Source organism: Pogoniulus pusillus, chromosome 24 (genome assembly GCF_015220805.1).
Source record: "Pogoniulus pusillus isolate bPogPus1 chromosome 24, bPogPus1.pri, whole genome shotgun sequence".
NCBI lineage: Eukaryota > Metazoa > Chordata > Aves > Piciformes > Lybiidae > Pogoniulus > Pogoniulus pusillus.
This window is the reverse complement of record NC_087287.1, coordinates 16695119-16721271: the sequence shown is the minus strand read 5'-3', so window position 1 is coordinate 16721271 and position 26153 is coordinate 16695119. Positions and strand designations below refer to the sequence as shown.

General features: G+C 44.5%; 2 protein-coding genes across 4 annotated transcripts; both read left to right on the top strand.

Annotated features, from left to right (window-relative positions):
- Nucleotides 1-253: 253 nt before the first annotated feature.
- Nucleotides 254-8916, top strand: DEPDC7 (DEP domain containing 7). The gene is made up of 9 exons (XM_064163814.1): nt 254-360; nt 2586-2973; nt 4617-4747; nt 5544-5733; nt 6520-6734; nt 7811-7953; nt 8138-8263; nt 8364-8442; nt 8601-8916. Exons 1-9 carry the CDS (start codon nt 288-290, stop codon nt 8813-8815), a joined length of 1560 nt encoding a protein of 519 aa, XP_064019884.1. The 5' UTR covers nt 254-287; the 3' UTR covers nt 8816-8916.
- Nucleotides 8917-11148: 2232 nt separating this feature from the next.
- Nucleotides 11149-24865, top strand: TCP11L1 (t-complex 11 like 1). Of its 3 annotated transcripts, none has more exons than XM_064163815.1 (10): nt 11149-11287; nt 15204-15372; nt 18596-18728; nt 19676-19796; nt 20336-20556; nt 21614-21750; nt 22180-22376; nt 22729-22910; nt 23537-23709; nt 23893-24865. In XM_064163815.1, exons 2-10 carry the CDS (start codon nt 15216-15218, stop codon nt 24126-24128), a joined length of 1557 nt encoding a protein of 518 aa, XP_064019885.1. In that variant the 5' UTR covers nt 11149-11287; nt 15204-15215; the 3' UTR covers nt 24129-24865. The 3 variants fall into 3 exon arrangements, with proteins under 3 accessions (XP_064019885.1, XP_064019886.1, XP_064019887.1); XM_064163816.1 differs by lacking the exon at nt 11149-11287 and adding an exon at nt 11298-11332; XM_064163817.1 differs by lacking the exon at nt 11149-11287 and having other exon boundaries at nt 15290-15372; nt 18600-18728.
- The last annotated feature ends 1288 nt before the right edge of the window (nt 24866-26153 follow it).

The following is a 26153-nucleotide window of genomic DNA, read 5'->3' as shown; positions in this document are numbered from 1 at the left end:
CACGGTCGGGGCAGCCCAGGGCTGCGGGCCGCGTGTCGGGGGCCCGCCCGCGCTTCCCGCCCCCGCGGCCCCCCCCGCGCCGCCCTCAGCCGCCGGCCGCGCGGAGCCGCTCACGCTTCGCCGCCAGCACGCGGACACCGTTCAACCGCCGCCGCCGCGCACGCCCCGCCCCCGGGCCCGGCTCCCGCCAATGGGGGTGGGCGCGGGAGAGGCGGCCCCGCCCCCTGACGGGCTACGTCTTCCCGCGGGCGGCAGGAGCGCAGCAGAGTGCGGAGCTGGCGGCGGCGATGGCTACGGTGCGGGAGAAGGCGGCAGCCCTGAGCCTGAGCGCTGTCTGCAGCCCTGTCTCCAGGCCACCGGGTATGGGATGCGGTGTGGGACCACGACGGAACCGGGGTCGGAGGGTGGCGGACAGCGGGTGCTCTGGCCTCAGCTCGGGGTTGGTGAGGCCAGCTGGTGAAGCGAGGCGAAACGAAGGCAGCCGTGTCCTGCCGGCGCTTTTTCGTGCTCCTCCACAGAGGTTCAAAAGTTGGCTGCTCTCTGTCGCCGGTGGAAGAGAAGGAGGGAGGTGTTTCCTCTCGGGAGGTCCCCTCCGGGATTCGCGTTTGTCTCGCCTCTCCTGGTCCGCCGAGGTCGTCCGCCGCTGCTTTGCTAGGAGGGGAAGCCTTGTGGCCCGAGCAGGGGCTTGGGCTGGGGTGGTGCCACGAACTCAGCCCGGGTAGTGCCCGTGGGGTGTTGAAACGCAGGGAGACTTGGGCAGCCGCTTCTGTCCCGAGAGCATGCGATAAAGCTCCTCAGTGCAGGATGAAAGGTCTCTTAGTGAGAACAGTGTCTGCGTTTTTCCCACCTCGAACATCTACGTTTTGTGTCTAAAGTCTTATCACCTTAATGCTTAGTGCCACGTTTGATAACACTTCTCCACCCCCCCAGGTCCTTGGGAAGGGGAATGAGCGCAGAGGGAAGAGCTGATAGCGCAGTGGTTAGTGGTAGAGTTCTTGCAGGTGGTGTGTGTTGGCACTTACTTTCGCAACAGGAGCCTGTGTTTTGATGTCTTCGGCGGTGTTGAGTCCGGGTGTTTGGACCAGTCAGCTACCAAAACGTAGGGCTGGAAAGAAATTCCCTGCTCTGTTCTGTTTATTCTGCCTACCCGAAGGTGTAATCAGGGTAAAAAGTTATCAGCAAGGGCACGCTTTGTCTGTCTTGTACTTTTAAAGCTTTGGAAAGAAGAGATTCTGGAAAGTACTCAATGCCTTGCATTGAGAAGTTTTTTTCTTTGGTTTTGTTTTTCCCCCTGATCTCTTTAAAAAGGAGGTGTCTATTTGATACAGGCTCTGAAAATAACCATTCCTGTCCTTTTTAACAGTGTTGGTGCATTCACACTACCATGTTCTCTGCTTTTCTATCTTTTGTCTTTCCCCTTTCCTCCCCCCCCCAAAAAAAAAAACTCAACAAGCTGCTTTTTGGTCTTTCTAGCAGATGAAGATCAACTGGTGCCCCAAACTGGAATATAATTCCCTAACACCACTTCAGTCCAAATAGGAAAAAAAACACCTCCTGCCTCTCTGTGGAAAACTCTGGTGGTAATATGTTCCAGAAGGAGTTGCATGCTGTTGTTTTTTGAACACTGCATCACGCTGTTAATTCATTTGGTTTGAGGTCTGTCATGACCCCAGATGGCTTTCTGTAGGATTGCTGCCAGATCCTCATTCCAAAGTTGTCCTCCAGTTTTTGATTTGTCTTCTCTTCCTCTGTGTTTTCTCTTAATAGATTATTAATCTGATTTATTGAGGAACATCTCATTTTAGCCTCTCTGGTTGTCGCAGCTGTTCCCAGTTAGGTGCCACCTACTTTTAAAGTCTGATCTGTATTTTTAAGTCCTTGTGGAGGCCAAATCTAGCCTCTGGCCAAGCTGTTGGTTGTTGGCATGTAATTCCTGAACTGACTGGTAAGTAAGTAATAGTTCAGTGGCTTTATTAGGGTAGGGAAGACTGGTTGGCTCAAGGAAGTGGCACTTGAGTACACAGAGCTTAAATCTTAGCTGGAGCTGCGGTGGTAAAAGGCTGTTGTGTTGAGTGAGTGAATGGTTCTGTCTTTGATCTTGTCAGTGATACCTGAAGCACTGATACTGATTAGCTTGTGTGTATGCACAGTCCTGTAGGGAATGAAGTTCTGAGGGTTTTCTTCTTCCTTGCCCAACTATATGCTTTCGTCAGTGGCAGTAGGGGAGCTGTGGAGTTACAAGTGCGTCCAGCTGCTTCTTGGTTATGATAAGGCGTGGTCAAGAGTGGGTGATGGAGGAGCATGCAAAAGGATAGTGTCTGGGTGACAAGCTGAAAAAGTTGAAACACACTGAAGCTTTGTAAGGAGGAAACCCAGTGAGAGCACCCACCAGAGTGAGAGACATCAGTGCAATGCAGACAGACTTGCCAAGAAAGTAACAAGATGTTAATTATATGAACAAGCCAAGCTGGAAGTCTCAAAGACTTTTAAATCCTTACATGGGTCATGAAAGCTAAGAGCCAGAGAGAGGGCAGCTGTTTGTAACCACGGCATGAATTCACTCTTTATGCTTTCTCTGTTCTTAGGCTTCAGCTTGGCACAGAAGCCCTTTGGAGCAACTTATGTCTGGAGCAGCATTATCAATGCACTTCAAACTCAAGTGGAGGTGAAAAAGCGTCGCCAGCACCTGAAGTGCCATCATGACTGTTTCATTGGTTCAGAAGCAGTGGACGTTGTCTTTGCCCACCTGCTGCAGAACAAGTATTTTGGGGATGTGGATATTTCCCGCGCTAAAATAGTGCGCGTGTGTCAAGCGCTGATGGACTACAAAGTGTTTGAGGCTGTTTCAACCAGGGTCTTTGGAAAAGACAAGCGCTCTGTTTTTGAGGACAGCAGCAGTAGTCTCTACAGATTCACAAATGCCTCAAACCGAGCAGAACTGGATAAAGATTACCAGCAGTGTACACCACAAAGGTTAGTGCGGGGAACATGAAGATCAGGCAGCTTTTTACAACAGGAAAATGTTGTATCTTCTGGGGGAAAGAAGGGAAAACTGTTGTATGATTACACGTCCTGGGGAGTGTGGGAAAGCAGACACCAGAGAGATGTTTGTGGGTGGAAGATAGGTAGGATTCAGCAGTTTGAGGCAAGTAAATCATTCAGCCCGTGTGGTTACTCGTTTTCTGTGTCTGTTATCACATCTGCTTGAGGGAAGAAGGCAAAAGGGCAGAAATTAAGTGCGCTATAGATACTGATCTGCTGCGCTCTAAACCAGTACAACTGACTGCAATTCAGCTGCATCAAATAGACTAAAGCAACGGGACAGCCTAAACTGGTGTGACTAAACTGCACATGTAGCTCTGGGAAAAGCCAGGAATCTATCAACTTTTTAAGGAAAAAATAGGTTAAAAACTGTTTTCTTCTTTCATCATCTTATTTTCACTGCACTTCAAGTTTAACTTTTTGAAATGCCTTCACCTATTTCTTCATGTATGTACCACTTATTTCTAGGCCAGGCAGCATGCTGGTAGGCTGCTGCATGCCATCACAGAACCAGAGGCAAGTGCAGTGATGAGGTTTTGTTTCCCTGTCCCTTTAGGAGAGGACCAAGAAAACCCTGGCACTAACCAAACCAGCACAAAAGGGAGCATGCTGCTGTGTGGATGACTCTTGTGCCAAAGAACATCCCTTGAAGAGTGTGTCAGGTGCTCATCTCTGAGCATATCCCAATGCACTCTTGCAAGAAACTGCATTCACGTGGACACTGCAGTAGTTTTAGCCCTTGCACTTCTGGAAATTGCAGATAATACTGATTTAAAAGGAAAACATCTTGTGTGATTGGTGTGTTCATGGGAGTAGCAAATGTGAACTTCAGTGCATCAACCCAACTGACTGGAAAATTCTAGAAACAGAGGCTTTAGCTCAGCTAAATGAGAATTTTCTAATCAGTTGGGCTGATGGTTCCTCAGTCCCACTTCCCTGCCTCCTATCTTCCTTCTGCCCTCAATTATTGGAAGCTAAAGAAATATACTTAGAGGAATAGCAATTTTATGTCTGGAGTTGTTTTGCTGTCTACCCAACAGTGTATGAAAGCAGTTACGAGACAAAGCAGCTCACACACTGGGATGGGTGTCAGGCTCCTGAGACCTTCCATTAGCTGATGACATGATCAGGCTGCATAACTGTAGAAAAGGTGTTGCTATGGAGCAGCCACTCTCTGGGTTTTTCATGAACAGCTCCTCATTTTTGTCTTTGCCATCATGAATAACATCATAAAAACCTGGAGGTTTTGAGGGGAAATTTTGTTTGTTTTAAAATCATCTCCCTTCAACCATTCCCTCTTATGGATTTTCTCTGTGGTAATTGAGGTGGCTCAGTGATGACAAGCTCCAAGAGAGGACCTCTGCAGATGCATTCAGCAGTTGTTGATTCTTTCAGGCATCACACATCTTCCTGTGCAACTTGGACAGAGAAAGTAGTATGAATATTTATATAAAGAAAGGTTTTTTTAGTCTCAGGCAGCTATCCATACCTTTATGTTCCATGATATGTCTGACTAACCATGTATGTGAACGTAGATACATCTAAACACATTGTGTGGGTTTTTTTTCTCTCAGACACGAGAGGAGCATGTTGTTTCACTCTACTCCTGTCAAACCAGAAAGCTTGGAGGATCTCTGGGAAAACCTGAGTTTGAAACCTGCAAGTAGTCCTCAAGTAAACATCTCAGATAGCTTGTCCCGCCGAGGTAAGCCAAATGGTGCCTCAGTTGCTCGTTTGAGAGAGGAGGAAGCTAATAACTGTAGGAGTGGAGAGGCTTATGCCTGCCTGATTGCAGAGGGACTCAAACAGCCTCTAATAGTGCTTTTACGTGGAACACCGTGTCGTAACAAAAGCTAATTACTTGTTGCAGACTTGCTTTGTAACTTCTTAATTTCATCAGACAGGACCCATTATCTCTAGCTGAAATAAATCAGTGTTGAATTTTGTGCCTCTGTACACTGCTTCTCTACGTGACTTAATTATAGCCAGTAGTCTACTGCTAGCTCAAACTCTTCCCTAGCTTTTTAACTCTGTATCTGCACCACCCAGCACTCCTGCAGTACTGTGTGAAACTGTTCTTGAAGTCTTCAATCTGACTAAACTGTGATCTCAGGTGCCTTTCCCTTTGGTTAAAAATGCTAATGTGTCCTAGAAACTCTCAAAACCCAGGCCAGATCATAACTGTGGAAGTTGTGATAAGAGTAGTGTCACTGCTACATTTCTTTCAGAATTCCTTATCTAGAACAAAGATTGCTTGCAAAGGATGAAAGGCTCTTCAGACTTATCCAAAATGCAGTTCTCTGGCAGATGTAGTTAACTAAGGCTGCTCTTGCCTTTTGTGCTCACCAAAGCCACTGCTTCTCCTATTGTAAACCTTAATTTTGGTGAAATTAATCTGTTAGGTTAGGACTGATGTGAGGCAGGAGAGTTGCCTTTTCCTTAGTAATCTCCTTTTGCATGTGCTGAATCTCCATCTGCTTTGTGTATTTCACCCTTCCCAGTTATTAATGAAGTGTGGCAAGAACAAACAATTGCTCGTCTGCTGCAGCTTGTGGACCTTCCACTCCTCGAGTCTCTACTCGAGCACCAAGAGATCAGACCTCAGCTACCACAACCAAGGAAGGGACCTGGATATGTCATCACAAGTAATTACTTGGACAGAGAGATTCTCAAGGCTTTCAGTGACTCACAGTAAGTATTCATTGCTCACCTCTGCGACTCGGAAGAAACTTTCTGCTTTAATAAGCATGTAAAGCATAATTGAACTTTGAGTAGTAATGTTGTAGTCTGTAGTCTCCAGTACTGCAGACAGGAGGTGAGTAGGGACTTTTCCCCCTGTTAGACTTGACCAGAATAACTGGTAAATAACAACTGCCAAGCTCTAAAACAGAAGTAGCTGAGACAACTCAGCTGAGCATTGGAAGAGTTTGTGAATGCAGCGGTAGCACTTAATAGTGTTCAGAGGGGAAGTTGCTGCATTAAGGGGAGATGACTGCAAAATGCTGTGTCTTTTTAAGGAAAAAAACCTCAAATTACTTGTGAGGGAACATTTAATTTTTCCTGCTATACTAAAAAAGCCAGGAACACTGAGCCTGAACTGTATGTAAATAGTTACAAACATGGTCTGGAAAACTTATCAGTCTGAATCAGATCAAGGTTCATGTTTCTGTTTGTCTAGCAGTAATTGTATCCTTCTCTAACAGTTGAGGACATCACTAACTTTGGGGTTAACTGCTTGTGACTGTTTACCTTTTTGGGTTACTAATTCTTCATCTTGATTAAATACATAACAAAGAGGTATGTAACTTCACCTACCTGAATGTGTCAGGAAAAGTGTGTTGTGTGTCAGTGTCTAATGTGTTCAAGTACATAGGCACTTTCCACTGTGGCTGGCAAACTAGCCTGGGAAAACAATGCAGCCAGCTCTGAAAGGCATCAGTAATTCATGCTACACAGTGAAACCTCTCTGTCTTCTAGAACAGATGAATGGCTCTCAGCAGCAATAGATTGCTTGGAGTACCTTCCAGATCATATGGTGGTAGATATCAGCAGGAACTTGCCCGATCAGCCAGATGAAGCAGACACGTGGAAACTGCTGCTGTTTGAAAATATTGGTAGATACTACGGCCAAAAAAAGGAGCCACTGCTAAGCCATGCATCTGAGATTCATCTGGGAATTGCAGAGCTGCTAGGTAAGTAAAATACATCTCTGTTCCTGAGCTTCAGTGAGATGTACTGACAAGCTGACTGTTTATCACAGCAGCCAAGTTTAAAGGTTGGTGTCTGCAAGTTGTGTGGGGTTGTTTTTTTGTTTGGTTGGTTTTTTTTTTAATTTGTTGTTTTGTTTTGTTGGCTTTGTTGTTAATTTCTAGTCTTGAAGATCATGCTCTGAAATGTTGGTCTTGAACATAAGCAGTTCTGTAGTTTTTATTTAGGTCTTTGTAGAGTGGTTGTGAAACTAGAGTGCTGTCATTTAGTAGTAGTTGGTATACATGGAAATTAAATATCCATGGGAAATATAATTATGGCTTAAATACTTAAGCTGTAAGATCTAAAACTTGAAGCTGTGTGGGTGCTTTGTGCTCCACTCACAGCTCTCTTCTCTCTTCCACAGAAATCCATTTCTTAAATTTTATGTTTAGACAGCAATTTTAGAAAGCTTTTGATATCCTGGTCATCATTAGCACAATTTCATCCCTGTTCTCCTTATTGTTCTTTCTTTTTGCCCTATGTTGCGAGGGGATAGTTTGTGTGTATATCCCATTCCTCCTCCCCACATGATAAAGGGAGGATACTGGTACAACCCACTACATTTAAATAATCCACACGTCTAAAGTGGGCATTCTGCATAGTCAGACCAGCTCAAACTTAGTGAAGCTCCACAAACTGGTTTGGCATTCAGCAGGCTTGCCTGCTGATCTAAGACATGCTCTCTGTTTCTTGGCAGATCCTTATGTCCACGAGAAAAGGTCATTCATTCTAACATCGCCATTTGCTCTTTGTCAATATCTTGTATTCCATTCAAGGTGGCTGAACTGGCTCCCTTTAAGTGAGCTTTTCCCAGTATCAGGCTAAAAAGCTGGCTCTGAGCTCTTCTCAGCTTGTCTGCAAACAGTCCTCATCATCCTGTGGATTTTTTTGTGATAAGGAACTGCTTTGTTTGACCATTTCTGTTTAGAGATATGAACTTCTCTCCAGTGGCTAATTTAAGTGCTTTATTGTAACATTTATTTAGGTAAGGCAGTAAATTACTTTTATTTTTCCCCAGTGAATGGGAAGATGGAGCAATCTTTAGAAGCTGTTCAACTATATTTGAAACTTCTAGACAGCCAAGTCAGGGAGGAGTTCAGGAGACTGCTGTACTTCATGGCCATTGCAGCACATCATTCTGAGCTCAAACTACAGAAGGAGGTAAATGTGTGTATTTGTGGCATGCTGCTTTACACTTGCTGAAATCTAGAGATCCCAAACACTGGTCAGAAAACACATTTGTAGCTTAAATACGTGACAGGAAGAGCAATGACTCTAGAAGACCAAAGGCAATGCCTTTCTTAAAGGGGAACACTAATTCTGGTCATCATTTCACAATCTTTAGAGTGACAACAGGATGGTTGTGAAGAGAACATTCTCTAAAGCTATTATCAACAACAAAACCTTATCCAGAGGGAAGACTGATCTCCTGATTTTGTTCCTTGTGGATCACCAAAGAGATGTATTAAAGGTAAGAGCCAGAAAATCACCAGGTTCTTGTTATCTTGCATGCTTTTGCAGAACTGCCTTTTGCTAGGCTGCTGTTTGACTGTCTTCTCTTTCTATTCAAGATCCCAGGGACACTGCATAAAATGGTCAGCAATAAGCTGGTGGCTTTGCAGAAAGGCTTAGATCCTAGTAAGATAGCAGGTAACTGTTTAAACTGAGCTTTTTAACACCCAAATGAGAAGTGAAAAGGCTTTCTGTAACAATGGCCAATTTGACTTTAGAAGAGGGATGGGTCTGTAGGAGCCAGAGGGTGGTTGAGCATGCTGCTGACACTCTGCATGTCTTGTGTCCCCTTTTAGGCTACACTTTTTGCCAGAAACTTGATGAAAGAGAGTATCGCTCCAATACAGAGAAGACCACAAAAGATGAGCTATTATCTCTATTGAAAACTATTGATGAGGATTCAAAGCTCTCTGACAAAGAGAGGAAGAAACTGCTGGGTCAGTTTCTTAGTACTAACCCAAGTATTTTTATGCAGTATTTTGGGGAGAGAGCTACTGATATGTGTGTGTGACTTTTTAACTATAGATAACTTTCTATACTCCAGCATTGAAAACACTAATATATTTGTAAATCTTTTGTATTCATGTGTCTAATAAAATTATTTTGTCAAAATGGATTGGATTTATATAATTATTAACAAAGCAAACAGTACTCAAGTGTGCTCTAGCTGTGCTCATTCTTAATTACTCTAGGGCCAAACCAATCCTCCCTTTTCCTCAACCATAGCCAAGTCTGACTTTCTATTCAAGTATCAGAATTGCTAAGATGGAAAATAATGTCTTGATGAATGAGATCTCTCTGCCTTCTTTTGGCCCAGAAGTGAGTTTTGTGCTGAAGATGTTTGGGCTATTTGTTGTTTTGGTTTCCTTTTTTTTTCTCTCATTGCCCTTGCAATATGTGACTCATGTAGCATTGACCTTGACATTGTAATGGACAGAGCCGAATTATAACATCTTCTGATGATATTGCACAGCTTTGCTTCAAGCTTGCCAGCTCATTACACTGTGTGTATGTAAGGCCAATTACTGTGCTGCTTGGAGCTGAAATGGCACAATACAGAGGAGCTGCTAGGAAAGATTTGTTGACTTTCTCACACAAATCCTACCTGAATTCCCATTGAGTCTCCTGGAATGGCAAAGATAGTCTGGATGTATATGTGGCTTTGGTTGCCACAGAACATACTCTTTAGGGCTACTTATCTTAATCCCTGTAGTGTTTTGCTCCTTCCATAAGCCTCACTTGAATTCACCAGCTGTAATTAGAAAAGAACTGGAACAAATGAAAGGCCATTGGGTTTTCTTACGGCTCTATCTTTTATCTCTGTGTCTGCTCTACAGTGGAAATCCTAAGTGGTGCAACACAAGCAATTGCAAGCAGGAAAATATATAGCATGATTAGAGATCTAATTTTAAGTCCTGTGGAGTTATCCTTGGGATGAGGCCAACAAAACTTCATTAGAGTGGCTCTTACACAAAGTCACAGATGTTGTTCCATACACAGTTTCAGTAGTTCTGTTCTCTCATACTTTTTTGGGGGGAAAGCTACTTTAAATGGGATCAAAGATAGTTTAAAGAGGAGAATAAATTAGTGCTCACTGTTACAAACATGTGGTGATCTGTTTATAAGAACACAGTCCTATGTGAGATACTGTTCTCTAAAGTACCATTAAGCAAGCTCATCAGTTGCTAGTGGTATCTGTTGGCACTGCTTGTTGCTCCTCTAGAGCACTTGCTCTGGAAGTGAGATGACAGCTTGGTGTGAAACAGGACAATGTGTTACTGTGTTCTAAGGGGGAGTGGAAGACAAATGTATAAGAGGCTCATTCTAGTCAGCTAGAAAAGACTTGTGAAAGATCACCAGTTCTTGAAAAACAATAGTCTGGAGGAAGTGCAAGCATTTCTAGTATTTTTGTTTGTTTGTTTTAGCCCACTTAAACTGCCCTTCTACCGCCACATTTCTGATCACGGAATCACAGACGTGACGGAGTTGGAAGGGACCTCAGGGATCATCTCGTTCCGTGCACCCCACCCCTCCCACGGGCAGGGACACCTTCCGTTAGATCAGGTCCACGCTTTTCTTCTGTTACGTGTTGCCTCTTCAGCATCAGTGCCTTCCCTTTCCTGGCTTGATTCTGTGTGCTGTTTGTGCCTCACTACCCAGAGGATGAGATTTCTGTATAGAAAGTGAGTTCCTGGCTCCGGGCCTTGCCTGCCGGAGTATGAGCTCTGAGCGGCAGTTATCACTGTGCTGTGAGTCACTGGCTGGCCGCGGTGCCAGGCTGCTCTCAGGCTACCGAAAAGCTGTCTGCAGGGAGCTGTGCTGCCGCGCTCGTGGGTGGGCGCAAGGCAGGGCCGAAGTGCTCTTCCCTGCCTGTGACACAGCTCATCCAGCGGCGCCTAAGGCTGGGCGGCGGCGGCGGCTGACGATCACAGTGCAAGCGAGGTGCAAGGTGCCTGTAAGCGAAGCGACCACCGTAAGGCAGCAGCGAGAGGCCATACCTTCTTTCCCTGGCTGCCGGGTGGATTTAGCCTAAAACACAGGGTGAGGGGACAGACATTTCCTTATCGGCGCTAAGAGTTCGGAGGGGGAGGCTACTGTGGGCAGATCTTGCACTGGCCCAGCTGTGACAGCCGTAGAGACCTGCTCCTTGCTGAGAGGGGACCCCGCTGCCGCCAACTGCAGCGGTGAGCTGTGACACTGAGGATTGCTCTTGGTAGAGGAGGAAACAGTGCCCGAGCCCCGCCGCTCTCGCCCCTTGTGCCCACCCCGGGGCCGAAGCCCGAACAAACGCAGGCGCGGCGCTGGGGGCTCCTCGCCCCGCCCCGGCGGGGCCCAGCGCGGGGCGGGCCGCCGGGAGCCGCTCCCCTGCCGCCCGCCCGCTGCCACAGCCCGCACCTGCGCCGGGGCCGCGCCGCCGGGCCAGCCCTTCGCCGGCAGCGGGGGCCGTTAAAGCCGGTAGCTGCGTCTCCCTCGCCGAGCAGCGGTAAGGCGGCGGGGGCCGGGGAAGCGGGGAAGGCGGCTGACGGAGGTGCGGGCTGGAGGCCGCCGGGCCTGCGGCGGGGAGGGCCTGGCGGGGCTGGGAGTGGGCCTGGGGCGGCCGCGGCTGGAGGCCCTAGGGCCAACAAGGGCTGTCCGCGGGACCGTAGCGAGGCAGCCCTGCCCCTGGGACCTGTTTGCTGGGAAATGTGGCTGAGCCTCACGGCCGGTCGATGATTCCAGCCCCTGCTCCCGCCTCGCCCGTTTGGCGTCTGGAGGAGCACCCCCGGGTGGTGCCGCAGGGGCTCGTTTTCCATGTGGCCCGGTTGTGAGCTCGGGTGGCCGGGAGCTGCTGCCGTCACCCCGGCTGGCAGTGCACCGGGCGCCGTGAAACTTGTGGACCCGTGCAGAACTGCGGGAAAACCGATACCCAGCCCTGGGAAGGGTAAGGGTACAGTAGCGTTGCTCCTTCGTGGTACAGCGTTTTTGTTACAGCACCGTGAGAGCTCTCTCTGGGAGGCCCTGCTGGTGGGCTGGCACTCCAAGGGCCTTGCACAGGCCAGGCTGCAGAGAGGGGGAACGGTAGGAGTTAACAAGTGTGCCTTTCAGTTTGGAGGAGGGACAGAGGACACCATGCAGAGCTGAGGTGTGGCCTTTTGGCGGATTATGAGGGGAAAGTAGGTTGTGCTGTGGCCGGTGAACGGAGGGAAGGAGAGAGAGTTCAGGGTTGAAACAAGGCTTGAGGGCAGGTGGCCTTCAGGGCTTGCGTGTTTGGCCTGGAGGCAAAGGCAGTTGTGAGTCTCGCCTCAGAGCAGAGGGGCCACACCTGTTGGTAGGCACAACTCAAGCCTGTGCGGTGTTTATTTAGTGCTGGTGTGCGTCAGATGCTTTGAGGATGTTTGATGAACCCGTGGAAAAGATTTCGTTTACATTTTAATTTGTTGGGTTTTGTCTTCCATTTCTGTTTTTACTAAAAATAACTGGAAGGAAGGTGCCAAGAAGTAGACTTTATTCTGTTAAGAGTCAGAGTTGTTTCTGTGAAAGGAAGGCTGACGCTAGTGCTTTGAAGAGAGGTATTGTGGAGCTTATTTACCCAGTGGAAAGAGGAGGTGTTCTAGATGCATTCTGGCAAATAATAGCAGTAATCCGGCAGCACACAGTAGACTATTGCAAACTAAACAACTAAACCAACAAGTGTGCTCGTTCACCTCATCTGCTGAACAGTCCTTTGGTAGAGATGTTCTTGTACCTCCTTTCTACAGTTGAAACAGGACTTTTTAAAAACAATTGCTAATTAAAAAATGTTGAGTTTGGGACTGCCAGCACCAGAACAAGGGGACACAGCCTCAAGCTACGCCAGGGGAAATTTAGGCTTGAGGTGAGGAGAAAGTTCTTCACTGAGAGAGTCATTGGCTACTGGAATGGGCTGCCCGGGGAGGTGGTGGAGTCGCCGTCCCTGGAGCTGTTCAAGGCAGGATTGGATGTGGCATTTGGTGCCATGGTCTGGCCTTGAGCTGTGTGGTAAAGGGTTGGACTTGATGATCTATGAGGTCTCTTCCAACCTTGGTAATACTGTGATACTGTGGCACTTGATCTGCTGCTTTATGGAAGGTGCTACTTTAGGATGTAGTCTGTGTGGTAGAAATGATGGCCTGCTAGGCAAAGCCGGAGGTGATATGAGACTGATTATCAGCTTGATCCTGTCATTTATCTTCTGTGAGGCCTCAAGCAGCTTAACTCGCACCTCGATCTTCCCTCTGTGAGATGTATTTTAATTTTTTCTCTGCTTTTCTAAGGGTAGTAAGGATAAAGTGCTGTGAGAGATAGCAAGGCACTGTGAAGTGTCATGTGTGTTAAAGAGCTTAGTGGCGCTTAGCTGAATCATCTTTGTGCTTCAGGTTTTGCCTTTTACAGAATGGTTAGGAAGAAGAACCACCCAGTCTGGTTGAATGAACATGGAAGCCTTTATAATAATGTTTTTCTTCTAGCCAAATTTAACAAGATGTTTCCATTTTTTAAACCGGTCCTGTCATAAGTTTTGTGTTGCTGACGTTGCTCTGATCTTCTCTGTTAACTACTTCCTTACTGACAGAAGTCCCCATCCTCTTGCCGCTGGTGTGCCTGCAGTAACAGACCTTTTTCATCCACTAGACTTGAGATCTGCTTCTTCTGGAGCACGGCAGTGTTTTCCCACTTGCATGCTGGTTTGGATGCCTTGCTTTGCAGTTAGCTGGGGGCTGTCTCTGCCTTTGTTAAAAGGCTGGCAATGTGACAGCAGCTCTGCACAGACTGCCACTATCCTATCCTGGCTAAGATTGTCTGTATGTGTAAAGGGGTAGGTGATCAAGTGTTTGGAGCAGAAACATCAGTGGCTGTGCTCCAGCTAGAGGTGGGGGCTCCTCTGTGGGTCTAACACTACCTGTACTGATGTTTTGGTTTTGCTCTCTAATTTATCCTATGGGTTTTATGTTTTGTTTTATTTTCTAAAATAGAAATTACATAGTGCTGTGGACACGCTTTGTGTGTTGTCTGCCTTTTGCATCTAGCAAGATGATGATCCTGAGTCATTGCTGTAGAATAAACCCGTTTATTTTCTGCACTGAACTTTCCAGCTGTCCTTTAGAATCACATTAAGCACTAGTGGAGCAGAGCTAGGTGTTACAGCTGTGTTTTGTATTTCTACCCTGCTGCTTGCTTACAGCCCGTAGAATCAACCAGGTCGGAAGACACCTCCAAGATCATCCAGTCCAACCTATCCCCCAGCCCTAGCCAGTCAACTAGACCACAGCACTAAGTGCCTCATCCAGTCTTTTCTTGAACACCTCCAGGGACGGTGACTCCACCACCTCCCTGGGCAGCCTGGCAAATCTTCTTTGGTGGTGTTGTTGATGCTATTAAGTATTTTTCCCTAGTAGCTGTGAGGTGCATCTGGAGGCTGTAGGTCTTGCTGAGTTTGCTTTCTTTCAAATTTGAAAGCAGTTTTTTTCCCAGGAGCTTTCTTCTGTGAAAAGCAGGCTCTTCTTGACTTCCCACTTCACACAGGTTAACTGAGCTAGGGACATCCTATGCTTTCTATCAGATTTTTGTGAAAATTGAAGTTTGAACAGCAGCTTCCTGTATGATGGAACATTTTCAGTGCTAAGATGTGCAAATCAAGTTTTTTGGAGGGAAATCTGAATATGAAGTAATTGAAAATAATGACTATTGAGACATGCTTTACTCATGGTGACTTTGGGTACACTGCTGGTACCCATGGTGTAATATAAATGGTAATACAGAATGATTAATGAATACTGTTTTAAACACTATATGTTCTTTACTGTCTTAGTGATTTTTTTTAAGTCTCATATTTTATGCACAAGTCATGACTGGCATAGAATGAAAATATGGGAGTAGAATTTGATATTAATTTAGTAATTTTCCTGCTTCTTAATGCTTTTGGATCACCCAGAGGGAAGACTTCTGAGCAGCTGGGGTACGTTAAGTTCAGGAAGATTTATCATTATGTAGTGGAGAAATGTCTCCTTAGACAGTAATCTCATAAAACATGTTTGTGATGCAGTTCTGAAGGTGCTTTTCATTGCTTTCTAACAAGCAATGCTTAGACAGAAAAATGTGTTTTCTTTGCATCTGTGTGTGTTGTGGCAAGGGAAGTGTCTCAGACTTTGGAGAAGTCCTTAGGAATGCAGAGTTAGTAAATGGTAGCTATGGTGACAGTGTCGCGTTTTGTGTAAGATGGGAGGTGAGTCAGTCAGTCCAGGTCCCCTAACATTATGGGAATGACATCATACAATTCCTTGCAAGAATTCTTTCCATTTTAGTTCTATTTTAATCAGGAGAACTCCTGGTGATGCTTACCCACATGCCCCTGTCAAAAAATGCTTATTCATTCCCTTTGTAATTTTTTTTCTTTTTCTGAAAAGAGCCAACTGAAAATGTCTCAGAATCCTGACAAGCCACATTCAAGGGAGGAGGAGAAGCTGGGTGGTTTGGAGGACGGTCAAGAGGAGAGCTTGGACAACCCAGATCAGTCTATCAGAAAAAGAATACGGCAGAGCACTCCAGGATCACCCAGAGATGATACACCAAAGTGTAAGCAAAAAGCTTTCTTTGAGGGAAAAAAAAAGAAGTAGTAAATTCTGCATTTTGTTTGGGTAGAGAGAATCCTGGTGTCTTACAGTGCTCTGTGCAAGTTTGACTGCTTTGCAACTAGGTATCACGGGACTCCTGATCGTTTGCTTCGCGGCAAAGGTGTTTCTCCCCACTTAGTTTTAGCCCTTCATTGTACACCATAGCCTTGCTGCTCAAAGCCACGTGTATCTTAAATACCTCTGCATGTCTGCACTCAAGGGAAGGATGAGCAGCACTCCAGCATATTCTGGCTAAAGTGTTACTGCTGTTTGCATTATCAGCTGAACCTTCTGGACTGTTGTGGCCTGTTTCTACTGCAGGGCAAGAAAGGCAGTTACTAACAAAGGAATATCCTGTCACACTCCTCACAGACAGAAAGCTTTATATTCAATCCTGGTATCAAGCAGGACTGTGTATTTTCAGTCTTTTCCTAAGACATATTTTTCTTTGTCATTTTGTCCTAGGTTAACACAGCCTGCACTCAAAAGCCCTGCTTTCTTCTCACACTCATGGGAGGGAGAGTAACACAAAAAACTCCTCTGGGTTCAGGCAAAGAGTTGAGATAAAGAGTTTTACTGGAAATGATAAAATGCACAATTACCTCAGCCTGTCTGCAGAAAAGTGCAGGAAAATGCAGAAGCAGCAGCAGAAGCCAGCAGCAAAACAGTGCCCCCCACCCAAGCATGCAGCAGCACAGCCAGAAAGCCCAACACCCCAAACCCAGAAGCAGCAGCCAGAACAGGAAGCATCTCCCATTACAATCTGAACTTCAAGCCCCATAATACTTTGCTCCAGCCAGCACTTTCATTTTGACGCTGGCATGACGGCAGTATGGCATTGAACAACAGCAGCAGATTCAACTCAACCCATGACAACCACGAAGAAGGGTCTCAGGCCCTCCCCTTTTGTAAGACAGCAGATATGATATGAGAATGAAGTAAAATTTAAGAGTCTTCTTTGGTAAGTGAAAGAGTGTCAGCTTTTAGTGCATCCACTGTTTGAGTGAAGTCATTTGGCAGCTGGACAAGAGCACTTTCATTCAGCCATGAACTTTAAAGTCCTGCTAGTTCTTCTCAGAATATCAATCACAGGCTCACAGGATGTGAGGGGTTGGAAGGTACCCAAAGAGATCATTGAGTCTAACCCCCCTGCCAGAGCAGGGCCATACAGTCTAGCTCGGGTCACAGAGGAATGCATCCAGACAGGCCTTGAAAGGCTCCAGAGAAGGAGACTCCACAACCTCTCTGGGCAGCCTGTGTCAGTGCTCTGTGACCCTTATAGTAAAGAAGTTCCCCCTTGCATTTAGGTAGAGCCTCCTGTGCTGCAGCTTCCATCCATTGCTCCTTGCCCCATCACAGGAAGCAAGTGAGCAGAGCCTGTCCTCCAGCTCCTGGGATCCAGCCCATAGATATTTATAAACTAAAAAGCCCCAGGTCCCTCAGCCTCTCCTCATCAGGCGGTGCTCCAGTCCCCTAATCATCCTTGTAGCCCTCTGCTGGACCCTCTCCAGCAGATCCCTGTCTTTCTTAAAATGGAGAGCCCAAAAGTGAATGCTGTACTCAATCCTTGTAGTGTTCCCTGTGTCACTGTGCAGGATAAAGCTCTAAGCAGAAGGAAATAAGAGTGCTGCATGAAAAAAACAAAGTATTAATGAAAACTTAGCTCAGTGGATCCCTACTGTATATATTTGGAACAGCTCTGAATGGCAGACAAGTGATGGACAGTTAATTTAAAGGACCTTTCCTGTTTTACTAGCTTAAGTCTAATCACAACAGACTATGAAACGAGGCAGACGTGGTAGCTTGCCTAAACTGTATCTCAGTGAACCCAGCCTATGAAGACCCTTGCTAGGTTTCTTTCATTTTGGGAATGATTTTCTTGTTTCTGTGCCTGGACTGTAGTTGAAGTGAATGAACTACAGAGAGGAGTCAATCTATTAGGGCAGTTCTGTTCCAGATTTTTTTCCCCACTTCTCCACTCCCTGTGTCCTGGAGGAGCTGAGGTGAACCTTGCCGCTCTTGCCTGCCTCACCTGAGGCAGGTGGTGGTACTTGTAATGTTGTAAGCTGTGGTGATACTTGTAACGTTTGGCATGGTGTTGCAGGGCACCCCCACACACTGCTTGCACTGGTGCACAGCTGAGAGAAATCTACCACAAAGTCGCAGTGGCGACAGGTTTTGGCTGTCTTCAGTGAGGGTGCCATTACTACCCCTAACCAGCATGACCCTTGGCACCTCCCCTGCCTTTATGTTGAGTTGTTTTTAGGATGGTCACACTTCCTGCACTACAGCAATGCCAGTAGTGTCCCAGGAGGATGTTCTGTATTTCAGAACAGTTAGGAGCCATAATTCCCAGTGCATCCCAGAAGTGAGTTTAAGTTTTCTGAAGCTATGCCTGTCCCTGTTTTAGCTCTTGGATTTGTGCAGTCAGTCACTCCCTTGCTCTGCTGCCTAATGAAAACTAGCACATTTCCTCAGGTTTGGCATTTCCTCCTCCTTGCTTGTGTGCCTGAGGCCCCAGATTAAAGCTGCTTGCACATCCTCCTCAGTCCCAAATGTCTGCCAGAGGAAGAAGTCTTAGGCATTGGTGCTGGGTCACATCTTTTGTGGCATGAACAGTAGCCTCTAGGGAAAAATGGAGAGTCTGGAGAAGTGCCAGTTGCACTGGAAGTAGTGAGAATAATTAGCTGCTAGTGTGTAATTGATAAATATTAATGGAGGTTTGTTTGCTGACTGCTTTAGAGATGAAGTCACTTCCTTGAAAAATATAACATGGAAATGCCACTATCTGCACAATAATTGGGGAAACAGTGCTGTGAAAGTTCTGATGTTTTTAATGATTTCTTCCTTCAGTATGGAGAAAAATGCTAGGATGCTATTAAGTAGCCCTAAAAAAAAAAGGGAGATTGAGGTGTTTGGGTTTTTTTTAATTGTTTTTTTAAAGAGCTTAATAGAACTTGGAAGCGATTGACATACTGAGCCCAGAATATTGGGGGAGGTTCACTTTGTTGTTTTCAGTAATACTCCAAACATGTCACCTCCAGCTGGGATGGGAAAGGATGGAGAGGAATCTTCAGATGGTGCTGTCTTTTAGCCCTCTGTGCTGTCAAGAAGATGGAGAAGGTCCAAAAGTATTAACAGACTTTTATGGATAACTGTCTGACACGGTTTGATTGATGTTGCAGCTAGTCCTCCTCGGCCTGTGTCAATAGAAGACCTCATGGAAACAGCCAAGGGAGTAACCAACATGGTGCTAGCACATGAAATTGTTGTTAATGGAGACTTCCAGATCAAACCAGCTGAATTACCAGAACACAGGTAAGATTGGTACCAAACAGTGGAACCAATAAAGTGATTGATTTGCATCTCTTCACCTGATCATGGAGAGAGATATGTTGTAGAGGTCACCTTGCTCCAGGAGCACCTGGGCTTCATGAAGGGTCAGGCCTGCTGTAGCACAAGATCCCTGTGTTTGGCTTTTATGAGGGAAAGAAAGAGCAGGCAATCAGATTTTGCTTTAAGAGGGACCCCTGGAGTCTTTCTTGGATGAAATGTGGGGGGGTTTGTGTGTCTCACGCTTAGAGTCTCCTGCAGTTTGAATGTAGGTGTAGAGAAGCAGTTGGAGGAGCAAGCAGGTGTGACTGTGTTCACAGCTGTCACAGAGCACCTGCTGGCTGCTCTGAGGGCCACAGGACATAAGTGCCTCTGGACACTCTGAACCTCAGCTGCACAAGTAGCCAGAGCTTGGGAACCTGCTGCTTGTTACGGATGTGCTTTGTCTGCACGCTGTTGCTGTGAGCATTTCACTTCAGCATTGAAGCCCAACAGGAGCCTGCAAGTGACTTTTAGTATTTTGAACAAGGAATTGGTACTGAATGAATTTTACTGAATGGAATTGCATTTGCTTAGTTCCTTCCTTTGGAAGGAACATGAATACTGGTCTTTGGAAGAGTATTTTTTGTGGTTTTGGATTTTCTTTATTTCTTTTCTCCCTTCCAGCACATATTGGATACTTTGAAGGATTTTCATTTGTGTGTTTGCCCTTTGCTGTGTGTAGCCCTTTATTAGGATCCAAATCCTGTGTCCAGTTTTTCTTGCTTTCCTGGGTAATTCAAAACAAGAGCTCCCTGTTAATTGTCATGCATTTGTGATCACACTATGTTGATATTATTATTACATGCTCTTCTTCAGGAGCTGCAGAGTATCTTTGTGAGGTGGCGCATGGTGAATTACTGTTCTTTTTAACTGGTTGTATTTGCCCACAGCCTAGAAAAAAAAGTAAGAGATATTGTGCATAAAGCTTTCTGGGACTGCCTGGAAGCTCAGCTAAAGGAAGATCCACCAACATATGACCATGCAATCAAACTGTTGGGAGAAATTAAAGAGGTAAGCTGATGTGCTGTCAAGTTAAACGATTGAACTGGAGTAGTTGCATTGATATGTACGAGCAGAAGTGGTTGAAGTTTGACTCTTCATAAGAGTCTCTCTTGATTTTTTTTCATTACTGTGTCATTATCTCTGAACATATTTATGTTCTTAGCTCTAGAGGAGAAATTTGAATGTAAAACAAATGCCAAATGATGTAAGATAATTAAAATGGAAGTAATAGTAGTTTCCTAGTTCCAAGCTTCCTTCATGTTATGGCAGTGGTATTAGTTACAGAATCAATGAGATGCCTTCACACAGGGTGACAAACCCAAGCACAATAGTCTTAAGTATGACCTGTATGACTTACTAATTTCAATATCAGACCGAAGGAGGTGAGAGATTTGGAGTTGTGAATGCTTAGTTACAAATAATTAGGAAAAAAAGATTCTACTTGTAAGGGACAATTAGGTGAAATGAAGAGCGGTCCAAGAACTGGTTTGATCCTTGTAGTCTTTGATATGTAGAACTAATCCACTGTTAAAAACTTATCATTTCAGAATCTTCTGTCTTTCTTACTGCCTCGTCATACTAGGCTGAGGAACCAGATTACAGAAGTTCTTGATCTGGATTTGATAAAACAGGAGGCAGAGAACGGGGCCCTTGACATTTCTAAGTTGGTTGAATTTGTTATTGGGATGATGGGGATGCTCTGTGCACCAGCTCGAGATGAAGAAATCAAGAAGCTGAAAGACATTCATGAAATAGTTCCTCTGTTCAGGTACTGAAATGGTATTTATAAGCCACATTGAGAGTCCCATAAATAATTTTAGATGTGGGGTTGGTTTCCAGCAGGCCAACCTGCAGATCTTTGTGGAAAAATGAGTGACAGAGAAAAGGATATAGTTGTGGGTGTGAATGGGAGAGATGCTCCAGAAGTCTGTAACAAGGACCATCTTTGTTCTGGTGAACTGGAGTATTTGTCTGGCTCCTGTGTGTCACTGAAGGACATTTCCTTAAATGCCAAATGTATGTAAGCCTTGAGATAGCAAATGAATGGTCAGTTTGTATCAGAATTTAGTACTGGCAGCAGAAGAGGGGGAAAAAGCAAGCAAGAGCATAGGAAACGAGTATTTCTCTTCTCCAGCAGTTTGTCCTTTACCTCCCACTCCACTCCTTATAAAACATCCTTTCAGTGCTAAAGGGAGTGTACATACCACATCTGGGAGCACAGAGGCTTCACATTGGCACCACATTGTCAACCAAACAGCTCAAGGTCTCAACAGAATAAATTTCATTAACCTTGTTTTCTAATTTGATGAACTTCCAGGCGTTCAGGATTGACTTGGCAGAAGTATTTGCCAGCAGGACTTAGATTGCTTTGAAATTAAGGTGTTTTCCTTTGGTGTTTTTGGTTGGTTGTTTAGGGTTTTTTTCTTTTTTTCCCTTGGGTCTTCTTAGTCACTTCCCACTGAAGCTGGCTTTCTAAGCTGCCCACAGGGATAGCATATAAACTTGGGAACCCAGATGTCCTTTTATATATTCAGCATATGATATTGCACAGCCTGGGAGATGTAATCTATGGAGTGAGTCAAGTAAATTCCATGGAGGCTTTTTTATAGAAGAGCAAGATTTAGTTCCTACTTGGAAGAGGCACATGCATGCACTTACTTTCCTCAAGCTTCTTCTCTGTCTCATGCTCTTAAATTGTTAAGCACCCTGTTAATGTTTCTCATGTATGTTTTTGTTGTTTCCTTAGACAACCTGTAGTAAACCTTGTGAATAATACCTCTTAAACAGCTGCAGCCTTGAATAACTTTTTCTGTTTGTTTGTTTAGAGCAATTTTCTCTGTATTAGACCTAATGAAAATGGATATGGCAAACTTCGCTGTCAGTAGTATTAGGCCAAAATTAATGCAGCAGTCTGCTGAATATGAAAGAAAGAAGTTTCAGGAGTTTCTTGAGAAACATCCAAGTATGACTTTTTTCCTTTCTTTCTTCCCCTCTGACCTTCCAGTAAACTGCTTGTCTTTGCTTGTAGATCAGGAGAAGAAATCAGATATTTGTGTTGAGTTGTAGAATTCATATGGTGAATGACAGCTTGTGCCCCAAAGCTGTGGTTTGAGAGCAATCTGCCAGCACAACAGGTCTGCATGTAGTGCACTGGAGCTGAGTTTCATTTCAGTGCAGTGTAGGGCACAATTACCTAGCATCATCTCACTTTCATTTTCCTGTAGCTGGATGGTTTTAATTTTTAGAGGTTTTACTTAATGCATGTCAATAACTGGTATCATGGGGATTAGCAATAGTAACTAATGGGATGTTTTGGAAATTGTTGGTGGAAAAATCTAACTTTGAAAAGCAATTTTCTTCATAAGATTCTTCTCCATCCCTGCTTTTCCAGATTCTTTAGACCTTGTCACAAAGTGGTTGCAAGAAGCAGCAGATGATCTCACAAAGCTGAGATCTAAAGCATTGCCTTCCCACTGTAGTGATGATGGTGCTACTGGTGGAGTTTCCACCTTGTGCTCCACTGCTGTGCAAAATCAGGCCTATCTGAAACTCCTAAAGTGGGATCACATCAACAGGCCCTTTCCAGAAGTAGGTATTAACAGAAAACAAAAGTGTTTCTGTGCTTGCTATGCCATTCTGTTTCTGGGATATAACAAACTGTTATATGCATTTGTAGCCTCATAACAAGTAAAATATTAACCCACTTCTCTCTTCATTGAGAGCTTTTGTAGCTCTTAGTTTCAGTACTAAAGAAGTACCTTCCTTAGTTGGGAAAGAAGAGTTAATTCTTTACTTTTTGGTCCTGATACTCATCTACTCAGCATGTGTTGCACCTTTCTGTGTATTTGACTTCACTGCTGTGAATAGGTAAGCATCACAGTGTCCCTTTTTAGCCCAGCATTCTGACTCTGTTCTGTGCTGGCTTCCTTGTTCTTTGCAGACAGTGCTAATGGACCAGACTCGCTTCCAGGAAATACAGCTGGAGCTGGAGCAGCTCCTCATGATTGGGACAGTCCTTCTGGTTACTTTCAGTGCAGCAGGCTCAGCACTCGTCGATATGCCTGGATTTACAGGGAAAATCAAAACCATTGTCAAGGTGCTGCTGACAGGAATGCATCTGGTGTGAGTATGGAAGAGTTCTGGTCACCCAGAGGCAGATGGAGAACTCTTTCATCCTAGTAAATAATCAGTGTAGGCCCCTCTCTGGCTGTGGATTGTACGGTGTAGGTGAAGTGCTGAGGGCATTTTATAAGCCCAGGCTGACAGGTCTTACTCAGCTTACTCTGAACTATCTTTTGTGGCTCTTGTTTAGTGGGATGAACATGCTCCTTGTTCTAGAATATGTTTTTCTCACAATTCCTGGCTGGCTCATGCAAGTGTGAGTAGCTGATGACGAGCAGGGCTTGGGCCAGGTTCCCTTGGGGTTTGAGTGTGGCAGGGACAGCTGCCTGCAGGTGTAGCAACTGCTCTGCACAGACTGGTTGGGAACTGTTTTTTCATTAGGCAGAGCTCTGTGTAGGCAGAAGGTGTACAGGCTGGAAATTGTGAATGCTGTCCTACTTCCTTGTATCTCAACTTCATTTTCCATATATATGTAACATGTATTAATCTTTATAGTTCTGGCTTTGGCTTACACTTCTTCCATTACATTCAATAAGTACAGGAACAGTAACTGGAGAGTGAGTTTGTAAGAAGTGGGAAGAAAGTAACTGCACTGGCTCAGTAATGCTCTACTCCACGTTCTCCAGGTCCTTTAACCTGAAGGAATCTTTGGCTGCCATTGGTGAAAAGGTGTGTGCTGAAGTGAACAGCTGCCTCTGCCAGCACGGCTTCACACCATTCTCGGTGGAGAAAGAGACTGTACTTAAGGGACAAATCCAAGCTGTGGCCAATCCAGACAACACCATCTGCAAGCTAATAGGTATGCTATGACAGGTGACCACTTTTCTGTCTTTGTAGAACTGGTTGTGGCATGTCAAAGTAGTTTCTCCGTCTCAAGTATTTGTTTACTGTGTTCAGGCTATCTGTATTTAGTGTGAGATGATGTTGTTTCTAACTGCCTCTTTTGAAAAACAAACCAAACCCCTTGGTCCAATTTTTCCAGATTCTCGAATACAAAAGTTTCTGGAGAGCTATCTTGCATCTGGTCACCAGAAATCATTACCTGCTGTTCCTGGAGGATTAGGTCCTATTCAGAGAGAGCTGGAAGAGATTGCTGTCAAGTATGTTCGTCTGGTCAACTACAACAAAATGGTCTTCAGCCCTTACTATGATGCAATCCTTGGCAAAATACTGGCTAAGGAAGAATCTCAACCTCTAGGGAAGTCAGAGGAATCTTAAAGCCAGTTGGTGCATTCCTGGGGTGGTGTTGTTGGCTATAAACAACACTGCACCAACACTTGTCTAGGAAAACAGCTTTCCATGTAAATATTGGTTCCTTTTAATTCACTAGTGATGGCTGATGAGAACACATGACATGCAGAAGGGAATCTGAAATAAATGTTGAGAGAGAGATGCATTTTTAATCTCAGTGTGCACCTGGAGGGGATGTCTGGGTAGTTTTCTGGCTGTGATTTTTAATGTTTGAGCTGATGCTAGACAGGACAAGATTTAGAACCAAACTTTATACTGAAGTGGCTCATTTTTAGGGCATTTTGCTCTAATTTACTGTGACTTGAGTTTAATCCAAAGCTGATGAGCAGTGGTCCTTCCCAAAATGGGGTGATCTGGCTTTAAAAAAAGTAATCTTTAAAAGACTTAAGAAGAAAGCTAAAATTCTAGAGAAACTTTAACAGGCAAAAAACAAAGCCAAACAGCACTTTATTGTAACATTATGGTTCGTAGGGTAGGCTACTAATTTTTTCTGCATTTTACTGCATTTTTAATAGCATTTTTTTGCTCTTTACCTGCAGATGTTACAAAACATAGTATATTTTTGTAGCAATTTTTTCTGGTTATTGGGTAACTGTCCTCTGCTATGTACAGTACTTACAAAGGTGGCAATCTTATAGATTGCAGCTGTATTTATCTCTTGTAAAGACTTCAGAAGGGCAGAGCTAAAATGTTTTGATAAAAGTGGCGTTTCTTACCTTCTCTTTTTTTTTTTTGCTAGTAGTTTACTCCTTTTTATGTGAAAGACTAATATTAAAGTCAGTCTTTGTCATTTTCAGAAGGTGGATTTAAAGGGTGTAAAACTTGAGGCTTAGGATTTTACTTGTTTTTTAAAACTACACCTGGAGATGGTTTCATATTCAATTGCATCTTCAAAAATCACCAGGAAGTGCAGAGCACTGTTGGAAGTGAAACTGATTTCACTGTTCTGTGAGAAGTGAATGATTTAGTATTAGTTTGAATATACAGGGAATATGTATTTATTTCTTTTTTAAACTTTGGGGAGGTGTTCTTGAAACTTAAAGTATTTGTAGGTCTTGAATTTCATTAGCTATGTCTTGTATGGCCAAGTGTTTACAGAAGAGCTTGGTGATCTTACAGCCTTGATGGAGTTTCAGACTCGGCTAGGAGGTAAGTGCATTGAAAATTTCCTCCTAGTTGAGCACAGTCATCAAAACTTGATGATTTTATGAAAGCAAAGTTCATAGTTATAAAGAGGAAGTGTCCCAAGGACTAGACTAGCCAAGTAAGAATATGTTGCCTTCTTCAACAGAGCCTAACCAGTTATGTAAAATAAATAAAAGATCCCTTTTACTGCTGACATCCAGGTTAATTTTATTCATCAAGTAGTCAGCCCAAATACTAGACCTTCTAGAAGGAAGCAGTGATTCTGAGCCAGCACTGATGCTTCCCTTTTGCAGCTTTCCTTTAAATGTTAGTGTGGCTGTATCTGCACTAAACTTTGTGTCTGGAGGAAACTAGGATAATTAAGACCTTTGATTCCTTCTAGCCTGTGCAGCTATAAAACAAAACTTTTCTCATTCATCACAGACCCCTTTCCCAGAGTGAGACAAAACCCTGCCAAAATCCTGCAGCTCAGAGAAATGATTTTTTCTCTTGGCTAAATGTACTCAGGATAGTAAAATGGATACATGCATTTGAAACTTCTGAGTGGATTAGTTAGCCAGAATAAAAAGTTCTGAGTAGGTTTTTGCTGTGGTCCATTTAATTTGTAAATCAGCAAAGGATACTACAAAGGTCTTCAAGATTGCTGCATCTGCTTACTGTACTCTGTTACTAGTGCAGGATCCACCTCAAAATATAGCTTATAGCTCTGCAGCTCTAAAAAAAATCAATTCACTTGGCTGTGTTAAGGAAAGAGCTCCCAGTAATCTTATTATAAGAGATAGGGGGGAAAAAAGATCAAAGGTAGCCAAGACAAAGGTATTTTCGTTTTTGTTAAGATTTGCTGAA

Coding starts and splice junctions, on each gene's coding strand:
- DEPDC7 (XM_064163814.1), top strand. CDS start 288: ATGGCTACGGTGCGGGAGAAGGCGGCAGCCCTGAGCCTGAGCGCTGTC. Junction 6,735..7,810: donor GGGAATTGCAGAGCTGCTAG/GTAAGTAAAATA, acceptor ATTTTTCCCCAG/TGAATGGGAAGATGGAGCAA. Junction 8,264..8,363: donor ACCAAAGAGATGTATTAAAG/GTAAGAGCCAGA, acceptor TTTCTATTCAAG/ATCCCAGGGACACTGCATAA.
- TCP11L1 (XM_064163815.1), top strand. CDS start 15,216: ATGTCTCAGAATCCTGACAAGCCACATTCAAGGGAGGAGGAGAAGCTG. Junction 19,797..20,335: donor TGTTGGGAGAAATTAAAGAG/GTAAGCTGATGT, acceptor TTATCATTTCAG/AATCTTCTGTCTTTCTTACT. Junction 20,557..21,613: donor GAAATAGTTCCTCTGTTCAG/GTACTGAAATGG, acceptor TTGTTTGTTTAG/AGCAATTTTCTCTGTATTAG.